The sequence below is a fragment of the Fistularia commersonii genome, chromosome 12 (genome assembly GCF_037954325.1).
Source record: "Fistularia commersonii isolate RoL2024-O1a breed Wild chromosome 12, RoL_Fcom_v1.0, whole genome shotgun sequence".
In the NCBI taxonomy this organism is placed as follows: domain Eukaryota; kingdom Metazoa; phylum Chordata; class Actinopteri; order Syngnathiformes; family Fistulariidae; genus Fistularia; species Fistularia commersonii.
In genome coordinates this window covers 8,941,410-8,962,484 of record NC_141295.1, presented here as the reverse complement: position 1 = coordinate 8,962,484, position 21,075 = coordinate 8,941,410, and the positions used below count along the sequence as shown (strand labels likewise).

The 21,075-nt window shown below is 40.9% G+C and overlaps 2 protein-coding genes across 3 annotated transcripts; one reads left to right on the top strand and one right to left on the bottom strand.

Annotated features, from left to right (window-relative positions):
* Nucleotides 1-1,446: 1,446 nt before the first annotated feature.
* smim14 (small integral membrane protein 14) lies at nt 1,447-7,433 on the bottom strand. 2 transcript variants are annotated; one of them, XM_086156863.1, is made up of 5 exons: nt 7,279-7,433; nt 5,753-5,848; nt 4,979-5,027; nt 4,701-4,852; nt 1,447-3,383 (listed from the first exon to the last, which is right to left on the bottom strand). In XM_086156863.1, exons 2-5 carry the CDS (start codon nt 5,825-5,827, stop codon nt 3,345-3,347), a joined length of 315 nt encoding a protein of 104 aa, XP_086012989.1. In that variant the 5' UTR covers nt 5,828-5,848; nt 7,279-7,433; the 3' UTR covers nt 1,447-3,344. The 2 variants fall into 2 exon arrangements, with proteins under 2 accessions (XP_086012989.1, XP_086012988.1); XM_086156862.1 differs by having other exon boundaries at nt 5,753-5,873; nt 7,279-7,423.
* A 1,071-nt stretch (nt 7,434-8,504) lies between these two features.
* Nucleotides 8,505-20,697, top strand: ube2kb (ubiquitin-conjugating enzyme E2Kb (UBC1 homolog, yeast)). The gene is made up of 9 exons (XM_086156868.1): nt 8,505-8,576; nt 15,279-15,378; nt 15,525-15,763; nt 16,583-16,676; nt 16,769-16,827; nt 17,866-17,948; nt 18,054-18,153; nt 18,408-18,536; nt 18,717-20,697. The coding sequence occupies exons 3-9, from the start codon at nt 15,701-15,703 to the stop codon at nt 18,789-18,791; spliced, it is 603 nt and encodes a 200-aa protein (XP_086012994.1). The 5' UTR covers nt 8,505-8,576; nt 15,279-15,378; nt 15,525-15,700; the 3' UTR covers nt 18,792-20,697.
* The last annotated feature ends 378 nt before the right edge of the window (nt 20,698-21,075 follow it).

Genomic DNA, 21,075 nt, shown 5'->3' with positions numbered 1-21,075 from the left:
TTGACTGAATCATGGAGGCATTGTGTCATTAATTATGTGGCGTGTGCTTATGTATTTATTTTAAAGGATATATATTGTTTCTCCAAATTGTGGTATACAGTACAGTACAGACATCGAAAACTGATTTCAGGGAGATGTCATGCAGCATTTTAATCGTCCGGTCTATCTTTCAATCTTCAAATCTGCATATAACACCTCCCACCTGCCGAAATGTGGGCCTATTCATTTTCCTGTGACTTTCGCAGCGTCTCATTTTATTTAGATGCTGCTTGCTTTGCAGGCTTGATCCATTTCCTGGTACTTCAAGCTCATAGCACTCTGGGTCAAAAAAATTGTTGATTTTTGCAGGGCATTAGGTTGCAAACACCAAACACCGCACCAAACTTGTTTTTCATCCTTGTGAGACAGGGATATGCTTTCGTGTAATCTGCTGTGAAGTGGGTTTTATATTTCTACACTGACTGAACCGATAACTTCGGTCCCCGAGAAAATAAATATAAGCCCGCCCACACTGAAGCTTATTGGCTTATTTCGCTGAGTAAACCAATCAGGGTGCTCTCTGTCTAACACGCGATCTGAACAGGCACACACGCACAGTTCCGCATGCACGCATCGTCTCTCCCGTTCACTAAACGTATGCGCGCATTCTGAGACGTGTATTACATGCACGATGCAGGCATTCACGTCTCGCGTGCACGCTCTTGCTCGCTTGGACTAGATTCCGAGATATTTGATCAAATTCGCGGGGAGCCACTGTCAATGTGCGGGAGACCCCCGGAACTTCCGGGACGTTTGTCGGATACTGAGGACCTCTTGAGATTTTAAGATTGATCATTTTAAAAGAAAGAAGGACCTGATCCTGGATTTCCCCGCATTGTTTACTGGAAATAAATAGAAATAAATGTGATTAGCGCGGAGAGAATTTCACATGACGATGATTGTGACGAAAGTCCGAAAATTCGCTTGCAAATTAAGGATGTGAACAGATGGTTTAAAAGAAGAACGGATAGGAGCCCACGGTACTTTGCTCTACGTCGCCCACCTGTGGACAGAGTGCAATACAACACAGGATAAAAACGAAAAAATAAGAAATGTGAACATGTATTTGATGTCCCATTAAAATGTTCATTCCTCCAAAATGGACCACTGGGAGAACTACGTGTGGAACTTGTCATGCTTCAACCCCCCCCCCCCTTGTGGTTTTACAGGAACGTAGTGTGTCTTTATGAGAGTTAGGTGACCCAATAAACCAAAATCCAAATGCCCTTGAGAATACTGTGTGCCTCCTGTTACCCCCCCCTCCCCACACACACACACGCACATTCAGACAAGCCAATCAAGCATGTACTTTCCGAAATATGCATTGTATTTACGCTTGTGTAATTAGTTGTGTTTTAATTTAAACCACAATGCACCCTGCAGGTTGCAAATAAAAGATGAACAGGCTACACAAATTAACTTGGTTTATTGCTCAATCTTATTACAGGAAAAGTGCATAGTTGGAGCCCTTTTTTAAATGATAACAGTGATGTGTTACCAGATATTTCATCCAGACAGACATGTGTGGCTTAGCCCTTCATAACATAGCCTCCAACTGTGGACTACCTATTGGCTTTCCTCTAAACAGAGGCTCTCTGCCATCTGTCAATCATGACTAAAAATATATGGTATAAAGAAATAAAATTCATCCACAGAAGTGGAAATGCATATGAGCACTAACAAACTGCTTTAGGTGCTGTGGATGATTGCTTTAAAATAAACATGATGTGTTTTGATGTATCAATGCAACTGATCTCAACGCCCAAATCAATGAGGTAGCTGAGCACAGATCTGTAACCATGATACTGAAAACTCTATTTCATGCTATACAATCTCTGTACAAATGCTACTTAATAGGCTTAATTCTTCTGATAACCATGGGGCTACATTTTGACACAGATATACTGTGCATTAATATCCAATGACAAAAAATGACAGGGAATCAGTGTTTTAGTTCTCATTCTTGATTTTCTCTCTAATTGAATTTTAAACATTGAATCAATTTGGTTTAACCACAACGAAAATAAATAACTTGTGTGTTTGAGCACTGGATAAAGCTGCAAGTCATGTAAGAAAAGAGCTCTGTGAAAATTTTGACTATTGCACACCCTTTCCCCACACCGATTAAAAATTACATAAAATATTTTTTCTTCTCAAAGAAATAATCAATAAAAATTGTCATTGGCACAGTAACTTCCAAGACTGCAGCATTATAGTTCATTTCCTTGCCAGAGATTAGACATTTTGACTAAATGGGAAATAGTATTTAAATATAAAACTTGGATCATCTCATAGCAATGATCCAATGTTGTGATACTTTATAGCTGAGAAGAAAACTTTACTAGGACAATATACCAACACTGACGACAACATTTCACAAAAAATACAAATTACTCATGCTATGAAGCATCTAAGTCAGAATTAACTAATGTAAATATCACAATATGACATTGGTTTTATCAAGATATTTGCTACTTGGAGCAAAAAATGCTGGAACTGAGTAGGAGAAGCAATTTGAAATTGAAATTAATGGTATTCCACTTCCATTATTATTCTGCTTGGAATAAGCAGTTAAAATGTATTGTGCAATGTCACATCGTCACTGGCCCTGCCTGGAGACGTAACAAGGAAGTGGAAACAGGTGAATGCTAAATCAAAAAATGTAATTTCTTAACTTCTAAGTGAACATCCGAAGTTATTTCTTGTACTCCTCCCCATTAAACGCATTCCTAAATTATGACATTTTGAGACCCTGCAGAGCAGAAGTTGGATGTCACATCTTGGGAATGAGCACTTTAGAAATCACATGTAGATCCCAAATGAAGACCAAATGATGACACAATGATGACCAGTAGTCACTGTCAGCTTAAATGATTAGCCAATATGCACTTGCCACAGAAAAATGACATAAAATGTAGTGATACAATAAGTGTTAAATTTTCTTGTTTGAAGTCTTATCTTTCACGCCTGATTGTGTATTTACTTCTCGTAAATAAAAAAAAATCACATCTAATTATCTTTTTGTATTGTCATCACAAATAACCAAAGCTTGAGACTTTTTTCAATTTATCACCACATCAAATATTTATGTATGAGCCTCAAACATCCAGTACCAGTAAGCTTCTAATCACTGGAATCATGGAACAGGTATACCCCAAAAAACATTGGTCAGAATAGGAAAAAAGGAAAAGACATTTGAATGAAGGTTGAAAAGGAGCTGGCACTGTCTAGTCACAGAAAGGCGGTTTGACACAGCAAGACTCCAGTCAGAAAAGGTGGCTGTGGCTTGTGCTCTGGTTCCACTGCTAGTCAACAGGTGGTGGTGGGGGCTCTCTCCTATTGTTCTGTAGCCCAAAGGAAATATAGTAGATCAACAAAATGAAAAAAGTAATAAACAATAGTACAAACAGCTACACACATCTGATAAAAAAGTGGATAATCCAGATGATCATCCATTCATTAGGTATACCACTCATCCTATACATAGGGATGCAGTGGGGCTGGCAAGCATTTCAAAGACATATACAGTACGTCGTGCCTTTGTTTGGACAAGAAATGTGTTTAAAACTACGCTTGCCACTAGCATGGCTCTAGGTTTTTTTTGCAGACAGGGGTAAACCACTTTTAAAGGATTGAACTGTTCTCTCCACATTTTTTTTCCCAAGAGCATTGTTGAAATTCAGAAAGACAACATGATCGCAGCTCTTGCAATTTACAAAGGGAATATGCTGGACTTTGGGAATTGTCAAGAATCCTCTTGGCATGACTGAAATTAGCAATGCAACAACAAACTCCGAAATAATCTCACTTTAGTAGCTTTTTAATTCGTGAGTAGATAAGTGAAATTATGCAACTTGAACATTTTATACTCCAATTAACAGAAACTATTCAGACAACTATTCAAACGACAAAAAGAGCAACGCTAAAATATCACTGATAGTGAATTATGGGATATACAGTACAAATTTTGTCTGCGCAAAGCAAACAGTAACTTGTCCCGTTTGTAGAGAGAAGTGTTGGTTAATTTTACTTTTGATTGTACTAAACTTGGTGTTAATTATGGAATCAGCTCACATCGCTGCCCTCTTACCACTTACCACATTGCAACTGTTTTTTCACTTCTGATGTGCAAATTGTTGGGATCAAAGGAGAACAGTTCAGTAATGAAGGCCACCACAATCGAGCATATACTGGACCTGCACCTGAGGAGGTCTGTTGGAATGGCCCAACTGTGTTCATATAAAGATGAACACATTGTCTAAAAATGTCTGAAATAGGGGATCAGACAGAAAAAATATGTCCTAATCTGCACGGTAAATATAGGTGAAGTAAAATAGGGAAAATACCATCTAAAGGAAAATAAAGGTAGGTTGACTATGTAATCTAATAGACTGTATAAACTGTTGCTTAGAATCCACTGCTAGTTTTTCAAATTTACAGTCTAACTCTTTTCAATTTGTATCCGTCTTTGAGAGGCAGAAAATTCAGCTTTACAAAACAGTCAAAGGCTTCCGACCTGTGTCTCCAGGAAAACAGTATTATGAACATTATCAGTCTGTCTGTCCATATTTCTATCAATTTCACACCACTTAACTGCAACTATAAAACAAGTCAGAACTTTAACAACACCTAAAGTGGTGGCACATGCAATCAAAACTCACATTGTAGGGTCCAGTAGATTTGCCTATGGCAAAGGGACCTCTGAGACTAGAGGGGCGGAGCAGGAACAGAATTAAAGCCAGGATCATCCATCCCATCACAACCATTGGGAGGGTCAGTTCTAGTCCTCTTCCTGATTCATTTGGACCTGGCACTGAACACAAACACTTCTGGTACATACTGTATCGGAGAACATGTTTGAGTACAGTTTTGCTTTCACAAGCTAGATTTAAATCAGATCGAGTCTAGGGACAACTGCATTTAAAGTGGTCATACATACATTCCATAGGACACTCTGTGTCTGTGCAGTAGGAATGGGACTGCCTGAGCTGAAAAGAGATGTTACAAAGGAAAGAAAAATTACAAAGTGTAGCAGAGAAACATACAACCGTATGCCTGAACTGCTTAGATAAGTCACTTGTTATGTGAGGAATGCAAAAAAATTTCCGCCCTTACTGGAACAAGAATACAGCCTTACAATACATGCATACGTAAAATAACCATCAGATTTCTCTGCTTCTAATATGCACTGTAGGGAGAAAACAAAAAAGCTATGTTTTAAAACATTTTGACAACATCCTTCCCTGGTTTAATCTGACCAGAACCTTCATGGAAGTAGACTAATCCAACTGCCGCACACTGCACATAATATAATAGTACAAAAACAAACAATGGGGATAGCTGTAAAACACAATGTATAAACATATATCAATTTCGATATTCACGGAAACAAAGATTGAGCCAATTAAGAAGACGGACTTAAATGGAAGTCTTACGACACAGAGAGCCATGGTTGCATGGCTCTTAAGATAAACACTGAGCAGGAACCAGGATATGATGGCTGGGTGTCACCCTGCAGCTGTTCATTTCTTTGTCTGCCCTCTAGTTTGACTTGCTTCTGATATTAGGGTTTGTTTTTGGCTTTAGCAGACAACTTTTCATACCCGAATGCACAATTACAATGATTAAAATTCTTTGGAAGTATTCAACACCTGAACTCTCATGATAAAGTCAGTCACTTCTTTGTTAAAGCAATCTCTTTCCTGTTACTTACCAAATTAATGAGTCGTCTCATTGCATACTCATGAGTGCAGATGCACTCACAAGGGTCAAAGCCTCCCTCTGCCATGTTTCACAAGATGTTGTCCACCTGGGATCCAAACAAAGTGCTGTAGCTAGGACATTCAAGAACAGGTGACAATAGACTACTGCTGCCTCTTGGCCAGCAGTGCTCTCTTGCTGTTTCACAGACAATGGTTGGGGGAGGAGACTAGGCACTTAAGTACGTGCTGCAGATTCTTGTTCTCTTGTACTGTACTCTCTTGCTGCCTGTCAACTTTGTTTCTAATACATGTGAGTGCACTGATAATTTTACCTGAATGAATTGTTCCTAACTGTAGCATTCTACACCGTAGCAAAATAATCATACTCTGAGTATTCAACAGGAATTGGGAATATCAACTAACACATTTTAGAGAGAAATGTTACTATCTGATGATAGACAGATCAAACATTTTGATAACTAAGGGCACCAAGACAACAATTCATCAATCACAAGGCCAAAAAGCATAAATCTATTACACAACATGCTTTATCATTAGCTTTTCAGAGGAAAGAAATGCACTAAATTAAACTGAAGCTGTAGATGCTCAGCATTGCAAAAAATATACAGGTTTAAGCCTTTGCTTTAACCTTCTCATTTCAGAGGCAAAAGCTACTTTTGCTCTTTAAGTCCATGCTTGTGAGATTTCTAGTGGTTTGTGGGACAAAAAAAAAGCATACATGCATAAAGGGAAAACAAAATCCCATAATATCAACTAATATACAAGTGCATGGGTGAAAATGGGCAAATGTTTTTGGCCCTACATGTGCCTGGAAGACACTGATCATGACAAAGTAACTGGCAGGCTTCCTTCTCTTTTCTGGTTTAAGACATCGATTTATTGAAAAAAAGCATCTTAGCATCTTCCATTACAGGATATGTGATGTCACTCGTTGGAAAAACAACATATTTTGCCATTTTTCAGAAACGTGTGTTAAGTTATCGTATGTCGGTTTACAGAGAACAACTTCGAACTGGTCAAAATACCAGTGTAGGGCACAGTAACACCTGAGTGGGTTGCTATTTCAATCTGGGCTGAATTTCGGATATTTGTTATTTGCAAAACGTACAGCCTATCCGTAGATGCAGGATAATCTCTGCGAATGAATTGATATTCCAAATTCTGCTCATTTTGGAAGGTGTCAGACTATTTTGCAGAGAGGAAACGCGTTGAAAACTCGTGCAAGTTTCCAGGGGTCTGTAGACAAACGAAGTGGACAGTTTTCAATCTCGGCACGGCAGAAATCCAAGATAACATGACAAACATCAGACTTCTGTATTATGACTGCAGTTACGCTGACGCTTCTCTTCGTCACCGGGTGATGTTAATTTGGCTAACGTTGGACTAGCGGCGCGCTAACCCAACCAGGGGATGCAACTCGATATGATGGTAAAATTTGGGAAGTTAAAAAAACCCTCAGTGGAAACATAGACGTTTTTGACAACACACGGAACATATGACATAGAGTATGGCTTACGTGAGCCTTTGAAGAGGATAAAGGAAAGCGACTGGTGTTTTTTCGGGCCTCGATGGAACCGCCTGCGTTCCTTCTCTCCTCCGGTGAGTGTCAATGTACAATCTGTGTTTGGTTAGTTGCACGTGAGCGAGACTCAAGAGCAAGACGCCCTATTCTTTCAGATGGACATCCGGGGAACTCGAACGGGTGGGCGATGAATTAAAGACCATCTCCCATTCGTCAATAGATTCAACAAGCGCCCCCTCATCCAATCACAGCAAGTAATGGTTATACCATCTGGATAGTAAACAAACAGTCCTCCACCTCTATCAAATACGTGAACACGGACGCGTACAATTTACTGACTTAAGCGACCGTTTACTTAAAACAAACAAACAGGTAGAGAGCCCATATGGGAGTCCGTTAATCAACTTTGTGGGTCATTCCTCTCATGAAAATGTGACGGGGATGTCGGTCACTGTCGAAGCACGGAAATTAGATATGTTTCATTGTTCATAGCCTATCCAGGCAGGAAGCCAAGGAGCGAGATATATGGGTGGGGGCACTATGTGGTAATGTCCATGGAGGTTCCCAGTCATCCAAGTCATGGTCAATTCTTGTCAAAATCTTCAATTTTAGCAACTGGTATTCATTTGCTTCAACTCCAGTTGGTACGATAAGAGGATTTTGACAAGAATTCATTATGTGGTATAGTGATAAAGGAGATGGGTGAGGGGACAAATGGGAAGAAGTTAAAAGAAGCTGAGTGGAGTGAAGGTCATGTCATGGAAGGACAGAAATAGATGAAGAAGAATGGCGTGTGGGGGTGGGAGGTTGAGGCAAAGAACCTTAAAGGTAGTCGTCAGATTAACAGATGAGGAGTAAAAAAAATTCAAGACGATTTAACATGTTTCACTTGGGGGGAAAAGATTAAGAAATGATAAATATGTGCATATGGGGCAGAGGATGGAAATCACAGGTGTCACTGAAGTGGAGATGGAGATCAAGAAAGACATGTAAAGAAAATTAAAATCTGCAGGGCAGGAGAAGTAGGAGAACATAGGCTAGTTGTTGCAAATGAGTGATCTCTTCAGTGCCTCACACTGCTGGAACGAGAGAGACAGCCTGTGTAAGAGAGTTTGGTCAATAACAAATGTGAGGATGACAAGAGGATAATAGGAAAATGTAAAACTGTTTTTCGTCGTACTATATTTTCTTCCCAAATAGTGGAGAAAAATAACTTGTGCACAATAACTGCTCAGAGTATGACCATAATGTGCAAGCATGTGGAAAGGAAAAGATATGCCATGTGTGGTAAGGTAAGTGGTTATGGCAAATGTATTTGGGATTATGACTGAAGTGTTGCGTTTCTTTCTAGTGATGTTGAATAAAGGGGGTTATGAGGCTTTGAAGCAAGACAGTAGACTGAATTACAAGAAAATGTTTCAGTGTGAAATGAGGATGAAATTATCAAAATCCAAACAACAGCCTAAGTCAGGGAAAATAAGCATGTGGAAAAATGTCAGTGTGAATATCAGCATTTGAGATAAGTGCTTGCCTGGCATCAGTTGGTTTGTAATCTGCAGCGCTGTCTGGTCTCCTTTTCTCAGTCTGATTTCCAGCAGCTTTGTCCTGCCAAACCAATCACAACCAGTCATCTCCTGAGGGGCTGGTTTAATTGAAGGACCAGCCAACAGCAGCCAAGAAGTGAAATTGCTCTAAAAACGCAATGCAGAAATCAGCATTCCTGAGGGCATTTCTGTAAATATAGGATTGCTGCTACCACAGAGGATGGAATGAACTAGATGGTATATTTTATCTTATTAACCTCACATAATGTGTTTAGACATGTGTGAGCCCGTTGTCCCTTTTAGCATTCAGCAATCGAGAAAGGGATCAAGGGAGACAGGAATGTGTGGTCTTAGATGAGGTTTAACTTTGGAATATCATAACTGAGTATCTATGTAATGAGGGTATGGACAACTTTTTGAAATCGGCAAAAAGGCTAAAAGGAGACAATAATTATTTTGCTAAGGGTGCTTGGAAAATGCCCAAGAAGACCTTGAAATTATTGGCTGATTGCCTTTAGATGACAGATTTTAAATTTAATGAATAAATGACAGATTGATGTTTTTTTCAGTGGTCGGGAAGGGCTGTAAGTGATGTACAAACACCGAGACCCTGCTTGCAGTATTAATTCATTTAAAGTGTGCATATCACATATTGTGAGTGGAGCTCTGATCAAATTGCATGAAATGAGAATCAAAGACCAGGTTTAACTAGGTCATGTATTCGTTTAGTTGGTCATTGTTTTGGTAAGGAAAGAACTGAGCTTATTAAGGCAACATGAAATGTAACTCCTCTGGGGAGTGTGGTTAGTCCAGATTTATTCTCAAAGATGATAACAAGTATGGTCCATTGATATTCCACAGGACATGGAAAGTTTTTGTAATAGCTGATGGAGAAAATACAGGATACATAGCATCTGAGATGCTGAAAATTGGGGAGCATACTGGGACTGATTGTTTTGACTGATAAAAAAGCAAAAAACAAAAGCCACAGTTAGTCTTGAAAATAAGGCCAGTGAATAAATCCATAACTGAATGGATGTCAGAGAAAGCTGAAATAGGTAATCCTCTCTGAGTATATTTCAACGTAAGGCATGTTTCGAGAGCATTTTTAAATATGTAGTCAATAAATGTGACAGGTGATGAATGACTCGAGGTGTCAAGTGGGTCTGGAGGGGGCAGCTGATATTGCCTCTTCAAAATCTATTTATGTGGGCTTGATCAAATCAAGGACAGATTAAGGAAGTGCTTGCCAGACTTGTTATAAAAGCCCAGGCTTTTTGTGGGAGTTTAAGAGCATGCATTCCAAGTTGAAACAGATGAAACGCCATTGAGTTCAGGACCCCAAAACAAGTAGTACCCAAATACTGAGTAAATTTATGAAGACATTAGGAAGACCATAAAGTTTGAAGGTAGTATAGACCTGTTGGAAAAAAGGGAGTTTTGGTTTGACTCTGTGGTAAAGGATTGGGTAATGGAGCTTGATGAAAGTTGTCTGTACTTTGTGCTTACTGGAAAATCAAACTCTAACGCAGTGCAATTACAGTTGAGCTTTTTGGAGTAGGTAGCACAATCACTTAAATCAGCACTTGGTAAGGGGTTGAGAGTAAATGCTTCACAGGGGTCTTCAGGTGGGCACCCTCCTTCATTGGTGTTTCATTGAAAGGCCCACAACACCTCCAAAGGACTCAACGGCGACATCTGGCATCCCAGATGTGCCCCCCTCTGCATTTACCCCTCGGTGGTCATCTTGTAGCCCGCTGGGAGTCCTTCCTCTTCACCCAGATTTGACAGCTTCTGTCCTCTCACTCCCATTCCCTTAAGAAGTTTGGTTGTGGACATGGTGACACATCCTCTACAGCCAACCTCCACAGGAAGCACAAGGCCACGCCAGCCACGTTGTTTGGTCTCAGCTGTTATGTCAGAGTATTTCAGTTGTTTATGCTCATATGCTTCACCAACTGCAGCTTCCCATGGTACAGTTAGCTCCACAATGAACACAGACTTCTGAGAGGTTGACCATAAGACCAGGCCCGGCCTGAGATTGGTTGTAATGATCTCAGGTGGGAAGGTGAGTCTTTGGTCCAAATCAACTTGCATTCTCTAATCCGGGGCACTATCTAAGAGGGTTGGTTCCACTTTTGTAGCTGCTTTTGTTGGGAGTTGTCTTGCTCTTAAAAATGGTGTGGTAGTTGTGTGTCCAAGCACTGGGGGAGGGAGGGCGTTGGTGGTAGTTCTCCTTCCTCCTCGGGCAATGGCCAGTTGTCGTAAAAACTGGTTGTGTCTCCAGGTATACCGGTCCAAGGACAAACTGGTTTTGCAGCCAGTGAGGATGTGCCCCACTGTTGCGCAGGTTTGACACAGTGCACAAGAAGGATCTTTACCAAACCACAGGTTCAGGTTCATGAGTGCGGGAAGAACGTCATTGGTGGCTGTGATGATGAAGCTGATTTGGATCCTTCCAGTTGAGCTTTCTAAGTTCAAGGTTTTCCCAGCTAGTCCACTGGCCCTGTTTGGACTGCGAGACTGCCTCTGGGCATCTGTCTGCCTCCTCTTGTTGCCGCACCTGAGCCACCACCAGCTTTCTCCTCTGATGTTGCTTTTTGCCATGTTGGTCGACTCATCTCAAGCGAGTTTGAATACAGAATTGCAGATCTTGGAAGTACTTCTTCACTAGGTCTGTGATGGTATTTGGGATGTGGAAGAAGTCAAAGACTGTCCAGATGGGAGAATGGGGGATGGATCCACAGGTGTTGGTTAGGTCAAGGAACAAGACGTGCAGGTCTCTACCTCCCCTTTTGGCAGATTGGATCTGGTGCCATATCATGCTTATATTCTCCAAGCATCCTGAGAAACGAGGTATGATGTATCTATCATGTTGTTTTGCTTCAAAGACATTGCCAGTCTCATCGCAACAATGCTAAAGAAGACCTTTCCTTCCACATTTAGCAGGTTGATCTGCTGGAACTGATCGATGTTTGAGGCATCCTTCTACTTTGGGATTAGCACTCCTCCTGCTTTTCAGATGGTCTTTATTTGCTTGCACAGAAAACGGAAGATGTTTGGGGAGTTTTCATACAGCCAGTATGGAATTCCATTCGGTCCTTGAGCTGAAGCTGCCCATGCCTTCTTCACTGCTTCCACAACCTCACCTTACCATAGGGCACTGTTGTCCAGTTGGCATCCTGGTTGAGGAATTGGTGGCATGTCTGATGGTATCTCCCTCAGTTCAAATCTTTGGCTGTCTGTATGAGTTGTTTTCAGGCCCTCTAACTCCCTCATAGGCACCTTCAGTGACCCACTCTTCTCCTTTGTGAAGAGTCCTTTTACAAATCTGAAGAGATCACAGTTCAATGATGTTCTTGCCCTTTCCTTCCTTTTGCATCGAATACTTCTCAAGCGCCCGTTCAGGTCTGTTTGCAGGTCAGTGCCCACACATCTGCTGAAGTTCTTTTCCATTGCTTCCTCAGCTCCTTTCTCTCTTAACAAGAAGCTGGATCTTCTGGACATGGGATCGTTGATGTCCTGCCCATTCTTTCCGGACTTTTTTGTCCCGAATTTTTCTGCTCTGTAGAAGTAGATAAGATCGCCCATTTTGTCCAGTTTCTTCTCCACTGCACCGCTGATTCTGTCAAGGACCTTGATTAGGTCTGCATCAACTGTTTCCCACTCTTTTTTGCTGCTGGACTTTGGCCAATTTACCTGGGGTCTATGGCCTTGAATGTTCCTCTCCAAAGCTGGTTGCAAGTTACTCGGTTCCAAGTTCTCTGATGTTGTGCTCAAGTTACTTTCAGCGTCTGTGGTGGTGATGCTCATTGGACTGTGGTTGAGTCCTGCCGCTGAGCTTCACTCGCCTGACTTAACCTGTCTCTCAGAAGATACTGGTCAATGCGAGATCCCCGCCTCAAGTTCTTCAAGCATTTCATTCGCCCTTGATGTATTCTTAGGCCTCTGATGGATGTTACCTTCGACCAGCCACAGCTACGTACTTGGAGCTCTGGTCCTTAAGCTGATGGTGTTTGTTTTGTGCTGATTATTTGGTTCGTCGTCTTGTTCACTCTAGGATCAGGTACCGGGTTGTCAGCCATGAGTCATCTTCTGCCTCCACTCTGGCAGACTCTAGGAGTGTTTTCCTCTTTGGACTTTTCGTAGCAAGGAGGTGTGACGTGGAGTCTTTCCTTCCTGTCAGCTGTCTTTCCAAGCTGTCATATGGGCTTTCCCTTGTCAGCTGCACTCTCACAGCTGTCACTAGATTTCTCCAGCTTATCATATTATAATATCATAATTTAATATTAAACATAATATCAAAAATTGACAATACTGTATAGTAAATGTATTTTACATCTGAAGAGTTTTAAGTAAGACAAAAGAACATTTGGTGGAAGTGCATCTGATTTGTTTGCACTGTTAACGAAATTTGAATTTGAAGAGTCTGTAGCAATGTATTTATCTGCAGCGATTTTTTTTAAGGACACACATATGAAGAAATGTGGGGTTGAGATACAATTAATAGACCCACACGTAGTTCAAAAATGGAAACCAGTCTGTTTTCTCTGGATTACACAAATTCAAACATCATACAGGGTTTAGTGCCTATGTGTACTAAAATAAAATGAAAGTGATCTTTTTGTCCAGGTGAAATACCCCGTGGAGCTATCTCAGAATATTTCAAGAAACAAGCTGTACCTATAGTGATTTGTGATAAGCCCTGAAATGTAATTATAACAGCTGAATATGTTGCTGCAGTCTCTTCAAGCCTTTCTTATGTCATACAACTTAAGCGCACACAAACTCAAGACAATCAGCTGATCCAGTTATTCTCCATAGAGGTTTTACAGTGGTTTGTGTTCACATATCGTGGCTGCATTACCACCACCTACAGGCTCCTTTCCATCACTGTCCTCATTGCTCTGAAACAAGCTTTGCTTTAAAAACAAAATATGCATTTTCCCACCTGTGCTGCCTCCACTGTATTTTGATGTATCTCTTGCCCTATTCTGTTGAACTGTGTTACAGCTGGTCTTTCACATATATTATTCCTGCATTACATTTTTTCAAGTACTGTAGTCACATTTAATTCTTTTTCTTTTCTTGGAGACTGTCCGAGGTTCCCTTATACAATTCAAAACATTTCCTTAACTTGTTTATCTTTGGTGAGGTTCTTTGTTGGCAGTCCTCTGACAGACAGTTGGCAGTCTAGAATGTTAGTGTCCTCCAAGCTGTTTTTCTTCATCATTTTTGTAGTCAAAGTTATCTTTAATGTTAATTATTAAAGAAAATCTTTGTCACGGGTCGCCATAGAGACCTATCAAAGCCGAGAATTCAGACCATACCTATCGCTGGCGCTGAATTGACCTGAAGGGGAGAGACAACTTCAACCTCAGTGAAGATGTAGTTTTCTACCCTAAAGAGTTCTGACTTAATTTAAAGTTCCCGTTTCCACAAAATTAACCAGATTTTTTTTGGACTATATTGAAAACATTTTTGTCACACTTGGTAAGTAACTTTTCTTGCTGATTTGTCTTTGTATATGCTGCCCTGAGGCTGCATTTTGTATATGTAGCCACTACACTTCTGTATATTTGGATGCAATGCAAAAGTCCCTCCCTATCAAAATGTCAAATAAAAACATGTTGTAACATGTGACAACTTAGAAAGTGCATCTTGCATCACTGCATCACCTCTTGAGATGTTTTCATTCTTATCTCACAGAGTGGGAGATTTCTATGCATGTCCTTTACCCTGAGTTTTAGAAATTACAGGAAACCCCCATAAGTGTATCATTCATGCCAAAAGCAGCATACTACTCTCTTCTACCTGACAGGCTTTTTCTAGGCAGAGATTCTGCTGCCTTCTTTCGTTACTACCATCTAAATGCTTCCTCAGACCATGTGGCAAATTCTCCTTCAAACTTATTTATTCTTAAAAAACTCAGTGTAGTGTAAATGTTGACGCCGCCCATTACTGTCTCAACAATCTGAATGTGCTGCTCTAATTTGGTTCAAGGTTTTACACCTTCTATAAATTCAGGGTAAAAAAGAAAAGAATAAAGAAGAAAACTTTCCAATATCTGGACAATGGTGGTGGATGATATGACGTCATGGTGGGATGTGGGTTACACCCTTACAGCCCTGTATCATGAAAGGGGAAGATGTGATGTCACAAAGCACGGGGCCCGTAATTTCTGTCTATTGAACGTGTGTATGCCGTTTTGTTTTCTATTTTTTCGGAGGGGAGACGTCTCTTGTAAAACCACGAACATAAAACCTGTAAAGATCATGTTACTTTTGTCTATTTTATTTGGTTGGCATAGTGGACTCATCGAGAGGTGTACTGTTCTCCTGCCAATTCTTGCCCAAGTGCAGAGTGCAGTCTCATCTGGTCACACTGCGTTGCTATGGCAACCCTCAACTTTTTTTTTTCTTTTTTTTTCGGGACGGCTCGATCCGCAAGCAACTGTAAAAGACGTGGAAACCTTACAGATAGATGAAGGCGTGAGTCCGGAGGGGCGCCCGTCAGATGAGTCCGTCACGTGACGAGAAATGTCCTGAAGGTAAGTTTGAAAACAAACCCCCGCCCCTGTGTCCCTGTGCGCTCCACCGCCGCCGCCGCGCATCAAATGAAAGTTCCAGCCGCTGCTTCAAACAGCGGAGCACAGTTCGCATGTTCTGGACTCTTTTGACGTCTGTGCGCTGGCAGGGAAGCGGTCGATGGCAGTTTTTGGGCAGCGACTGAGGTGAGAGCGAAAAAGGGGCTCCGCGGCTACGGCGAGGGGGCGATCGGGCAGTCCCAAAACAGCCAGACAGCGGAGGGGGGAGAGATAGAGGCTCGGGTGAGGCGTCACGGCAACAGCAGTAGGACCTCGGCAGACAGCCATGGCGAACATCGCGGTCCAAAGGATCAAGCGGGAGTTCAAAGAAGTTCTCAAAAGTGAAGAGGTGCGTTAATGTTACCGGTTATTTGAACCCGCTATCGTTTCCACGGTGTTTTAACGGTCAAGCGTCCCGTTAACCTTCTATGACAGATACCGTTTACCTTTGCTAATGTCAGGGTCCCGGTACTGTAATGCAGCAACGGCCTAAACGGGAGAACTTCGGCTAGCTGTAGCCTGATATCAGTATCTGGTCGGAGCTCTCTTGTTGTTTCAGGTGTGTGCATTCAAGAAACGTCGGGGATTTGGCTTTCGCAAACCGGCAGGCCCTATCTTTCTGACCCACAAAATACCTTCCACCTTCGAGTTATTCCCTAGCCATAACAAACCGAACTCATTTCGGATACAAGATCCCGCATTAATGTACTAACGCGCACAAGTTATTGTCGGTTTGTGCGGGCGGCTTTAATTTAGCTAACGGTATCAGCTAGCCGTAGCCTTTGGTAATATGATGTAACTCACCACCCTAACACGCCGAACAGCTGCTGCTATGAATGTAGAATTGTCAGTAAAAGGACCCTGTTAGGGCCGGAAGGCTAACTACTCATGTGGGCTCGACACCTGGGGGTTTAAGGGTTACTCAACTTTTGTTAGCTGTACCCTAATATCATATCTTACTCACGTAACAGCCTCCCGAGGAGCTGTGTAACCAACCGGCTTAAAACATCCTTTCACAACAAATATGACTAGGTAGGCAATGGTTAGTTAGTTAGTTAGTTAGTTAGTTAGAGGTGTATTACCTGAATAAGAGAGAGAGACCTCTTAAGACATCAGAAGCCCACCAGTTATTTTCATTGCGCCCTTCTTTTTTTGTCTCACCTCGTAGACAAGTAAAAACCAAATTAAAGTAGATTTGGTGGACGAGAACTTCACAGAGCTGCGAGGCGAGATAGCAGGTCCTCCAGATACTCCATACGAAGGTATCTTTCCCCCACGCTGCATGAAACTGATTTGCCAACTTATATTTTATGGTTGGTTATAATCGTTTACATATTGTTTTCCTTTATTCAAGGTGGCAGGTATCAGCTCGAAATTAAAATTCCCGAAACTTATCCTTTCAACCCACCTAAGGTATGTACTGATCGTCCGTTTTGCTCATTTTACTGCATCGGTATTTCATGCTTTTATATCCAATATTATCGTGGCTAGCAACAGAGCTTGTGTCCAAAACACAGAGTGAGCGTGATCTATGGTTGGCATGGCACATACATGGTCAAAGAGTCCACGTTCAAAAGAAAAATCCAATTATCTTCAATCGAAGAGGCTCTGTATACATGGCAGTGATTGACGAAACCTCAGTATTGACCTTGAAGTCCATCTTTTGTATTTTGCAGCTAAGGACCAAAAGATGACTGCTGCCATTGTGTATAGGTTGATTTGAGTGAATATTAGTGCTTTTTTTTGTCTGAGATGATTTAATTGAGGGATTCAAAGTTGTGTTCAATGATCGCACAATGACAGGCTGGAAGGACTTAAAAGTTTCCTCTTTTTGATGTGTAGAATTAATTATCACTTGATTATAACTGACAAACAAGGTGCACAATGCAAATAAATTAAAATGAACCATCAGTATTTGTATCCGATGTGTATCTCTCAAAAATTGTCGTGCTTCAGGTTTGTTTTTTCAGTGATCTTCATTATCCACACAAGTAATTTGTGGATAAGCATGGTATTAAAGTGACTGGACCTTAGTCACATCTTTGACAAAATCTGTATCAGATTTATCATGTGACATTGCCTCTAAGCGCCCAATACACCAAGACAAGGAATTCTATGTTAAAGTATTCAAGATAAATCTTCTTTGACGCAGACCCATATAGTGTAAGGTTAACAACACATCAGTCAGACCCGTCAGAGATCACTATGGGTTTCTCTGTTTCGTAGTTCTTGAGGTCAAGTTAGATTTGACTTGATACTGTGATTCATTTTTAAGCAGTCCCTAATGTCATCTTTTTGTATCAAACTGTGTCGACACTACTGCACGGCTTATCAACTTGTGAAAAAAGAGCAGCTACAATAGAACTGGTATGAGAAATGGATAATTTCAATAGGATTCAGCACATTGGCTATAAGGCTTATCACCTCCTCTTTCCCATCTGTGTATCCTAGGTACGATTCATCACTAAGATCTGGCATCCCAATATCAGTTCTGTAACCGGAGCAATATGTCTGGATATCTTAAAAGACCAGTGGTGAGTGAGATGTCCCTGAACCTTGCGACTGACTACTTGTTTTTTCCTGTGTGACTTACATGGAACACCTTTGTCTGTTCTTCTCTGGATTTTCCTGTCCCCCAGGGCAGCTGCTATGACCCTGCGGACGGTACTTTTGTCTTTACAGGCTCTTCTCGCTGCGGCAGAACCAGATGATCCACAGGACGCTGTCGTAGCAAACCAGGTGAACAGGATATTTGTATGGTTTGACGAAAACAGGTTTGCTTTTATGTTTACACAAGAATCGCATAAGTAAATATTTATCTGCTGTAATAAATCATCAAATGAATGTTTTTTTTGTGTCATGAACGGGCTTTATATTACTTTGGTTTGGCCTTTGTTTGAACTTCAGACATTTTAACACACTGCCTCTTTATCTCATCTTCTAGATTAATGTTTTCAGTAAGTGCTCACTGAGCTTTCTCTCTGCATCCTCAGTATAAGCAGAACCCAGAAATGTTCAAACAGACTGCAAGGCTGTGGTCTCACATCTATGCAGGCGCTCCAGTCTTCAGTCCCGACTACACCGGCAAAATAGACAAACTCTGTGCCATGGGCTTCGATAAGGTCAGAACCATGCTTGGCTATTGTTTCAAAAGGAATTGTACATCTAGAAATATACAGGGTTTGGCGCTTGTGTTGGAAGTAGAGAAGTAGAGCTAAAACCGGTCCAAGGCAAAATTTTGATGATCATTGGTTTGCTCATTCCAGATTCTCTAATATTAATATTTCAAGTGTACTTTACAGAATGCAGTAATAGCGGCCTTGTCTTCAAAATCCTGGGACGAGGAAACCGCAACAGAGCTGCTTCTGAGCAACTGAACCTCAGCCAGATGTGAAGGATCCGTGACTCCCTTCATCACTGCATCGAGTTCCACCAGCCCCATTTCACCATCGCCTATCACCACACAGACAACCCCCAATCAGCACAGCAGTCCAAGCATCCTTTAAAACATTTGTTAGCTACAAACTCAACCTCCTGTAGCATCAAAATGCACACCGCTTTGCTGCCTGTCCATTAAGCTACGCTACAAGCTGTTTTTCCCCCCTCCCAACAAAAAAACGTGTATATTTATAAGCTCACTCTGCCCCGAAAACAGTACGATTTCCAGGATGATATGAGGAGGACTCCTGCACTACTTTTTAATATCCTCTCCATTTTGCTCCCTTCAGTTCCAGTTTGCACTTTTTATTAGAAAAATCTAGACTTGGCTGGATAGTGTCTTGCATGAACAGTTAATCATAAACACTCCAATCATCCGCTGAGGTTTGATGCATTAGACAACGGTCATCGGCCGTGCACACATGCAAAGAAGGAAAAAAAGTAGTCTGTAAATAGGAAAGCGTGTACATTTTGAAAATACAATGGGGATGTACTTTTTTTTCAGTGGCATTGTAAAAGAAATTATTTTAAATATAAACTGCCTAGTTTACAATTATATTGAGAATTACCTTTTTATGCTTTTGTGAACCATGAAATCATGAAATCCCTCTGAATGTCTCATTTTGGTTTTCGTTACATGTAAGTGATTAGGTTTTGGGCAGCCAGTAATTCCGGCTGCATCAGCACAGAAAGTGAGAGCCAGTCTAAGCTGGCGGTCTTCTGAGGGTCATTACATGCTGACCTTTTTGCCACACAATCCCAAACTTGTATCTTTTATTCACCTTGCATGTTTCTATGTTGCCTTTATTTTGTTTTGCCCAAATGGTGCAGTTGAGGACTGAAAATTTGTGGAGTGTAGATCAAATAAGACACAGTTCGATATCTATACAGAACCAAAATCCTTCGGCTGTTCAAAAAAAAAAAAAAAAAAAAAAATCTGCTTCTGCAAGTAATATGTGCATAGAGCAGTTAACTTGCATTATAGTAGGACTCATTTTAGGAAAAGAGTGGCCCTGAATGTTGAGTATTTTAAGTTTTAAAAATGTTTGTGTTTTGCTAAGTCAACCATTGTATCTCAGCCACGGATCACAGATAAGTTACCCCCCCTCAAGATTATCATGAGAAGGGGAAGCTGTGTGCCCAATCTTAAGTCCAATCCAGCTGCAGCCCATCAATTTAATTCTTTAGCCATAGAATACTTTTGTGAACGTGTGTGCATGCGTGCGCGTATGTAGGCGGCACCGATCATCTCAAACACACCCACCGCTCAGCCAAATGACACACTCAACCAAGTTGTCTTTGAATGACTTCAATATTGAGCAGCTGTCAAGACGGTTTCACACATTTTGAATGGAGGAATACGGGCTGAAAGAAACGCTTATCAAACAAAAACTGAACGTTTGATATATTTTTTTTTTAAAACCATACCGTAAAGTTATTGTGCGCCTTCTCTGTTGACTGGGCACTTTCTAGGAAAAGCCAAATAGAGAAAAAAATAAAGTTCAGTCAGGGTGGAATGCACACAGCAGCTCTTGTGTATAAATACTCAGGCTCTCAGTAAAGAGCCTTTACGAGATTGCACATTTGATTGCTGGATATATATTTTGTAAGAAAACTTACAAAAAAAGAAAAAAATAAGGGCCCTCTCCCGTCTTCCTGATGTTCTCACTGTACAAGATTGCACGATGATGCATAAAACAAGGGGTCTGCTGCATTTTTAGTTTCACCATTCGGATAGAGACTTTATTTTCTCGTTTCCTCGGAAGCATCAGCAGTATACAAAAAAAGCATGGTTATTTATTGTGACAGTGTCATGTTTCTTTGATTAAAAAAAAAGTAAATCTGTTTTTTGTTGCCTCATACTTGCAAATAACATAACTATCTTACTTCCTGAGGAAAAAACAAACAGGTTCAATTTCAGTTTAAATAAGGTCACCACAACCTGCGATTATATCACTCCCAATTTTAAGGGACAGCATAACACAGCAAAGCACTTAATTTTGTATTTCTCACTTTTAAATCGATCTGGATTTTGAGTTCAAAATATCAGTCATACAAATACAACTGGAAATGTCTCAAAACTCATAGCTTAAAAGGTATTGAATAAATTGCTCAACAGTCTGGATGTTACTTGGTAACCAGACAAATCTGAGCACACTGCCGTATGAATATTTCCGGAACAAATTGCATAAAGACAATCTGGATGGATCAATAGAACTACAG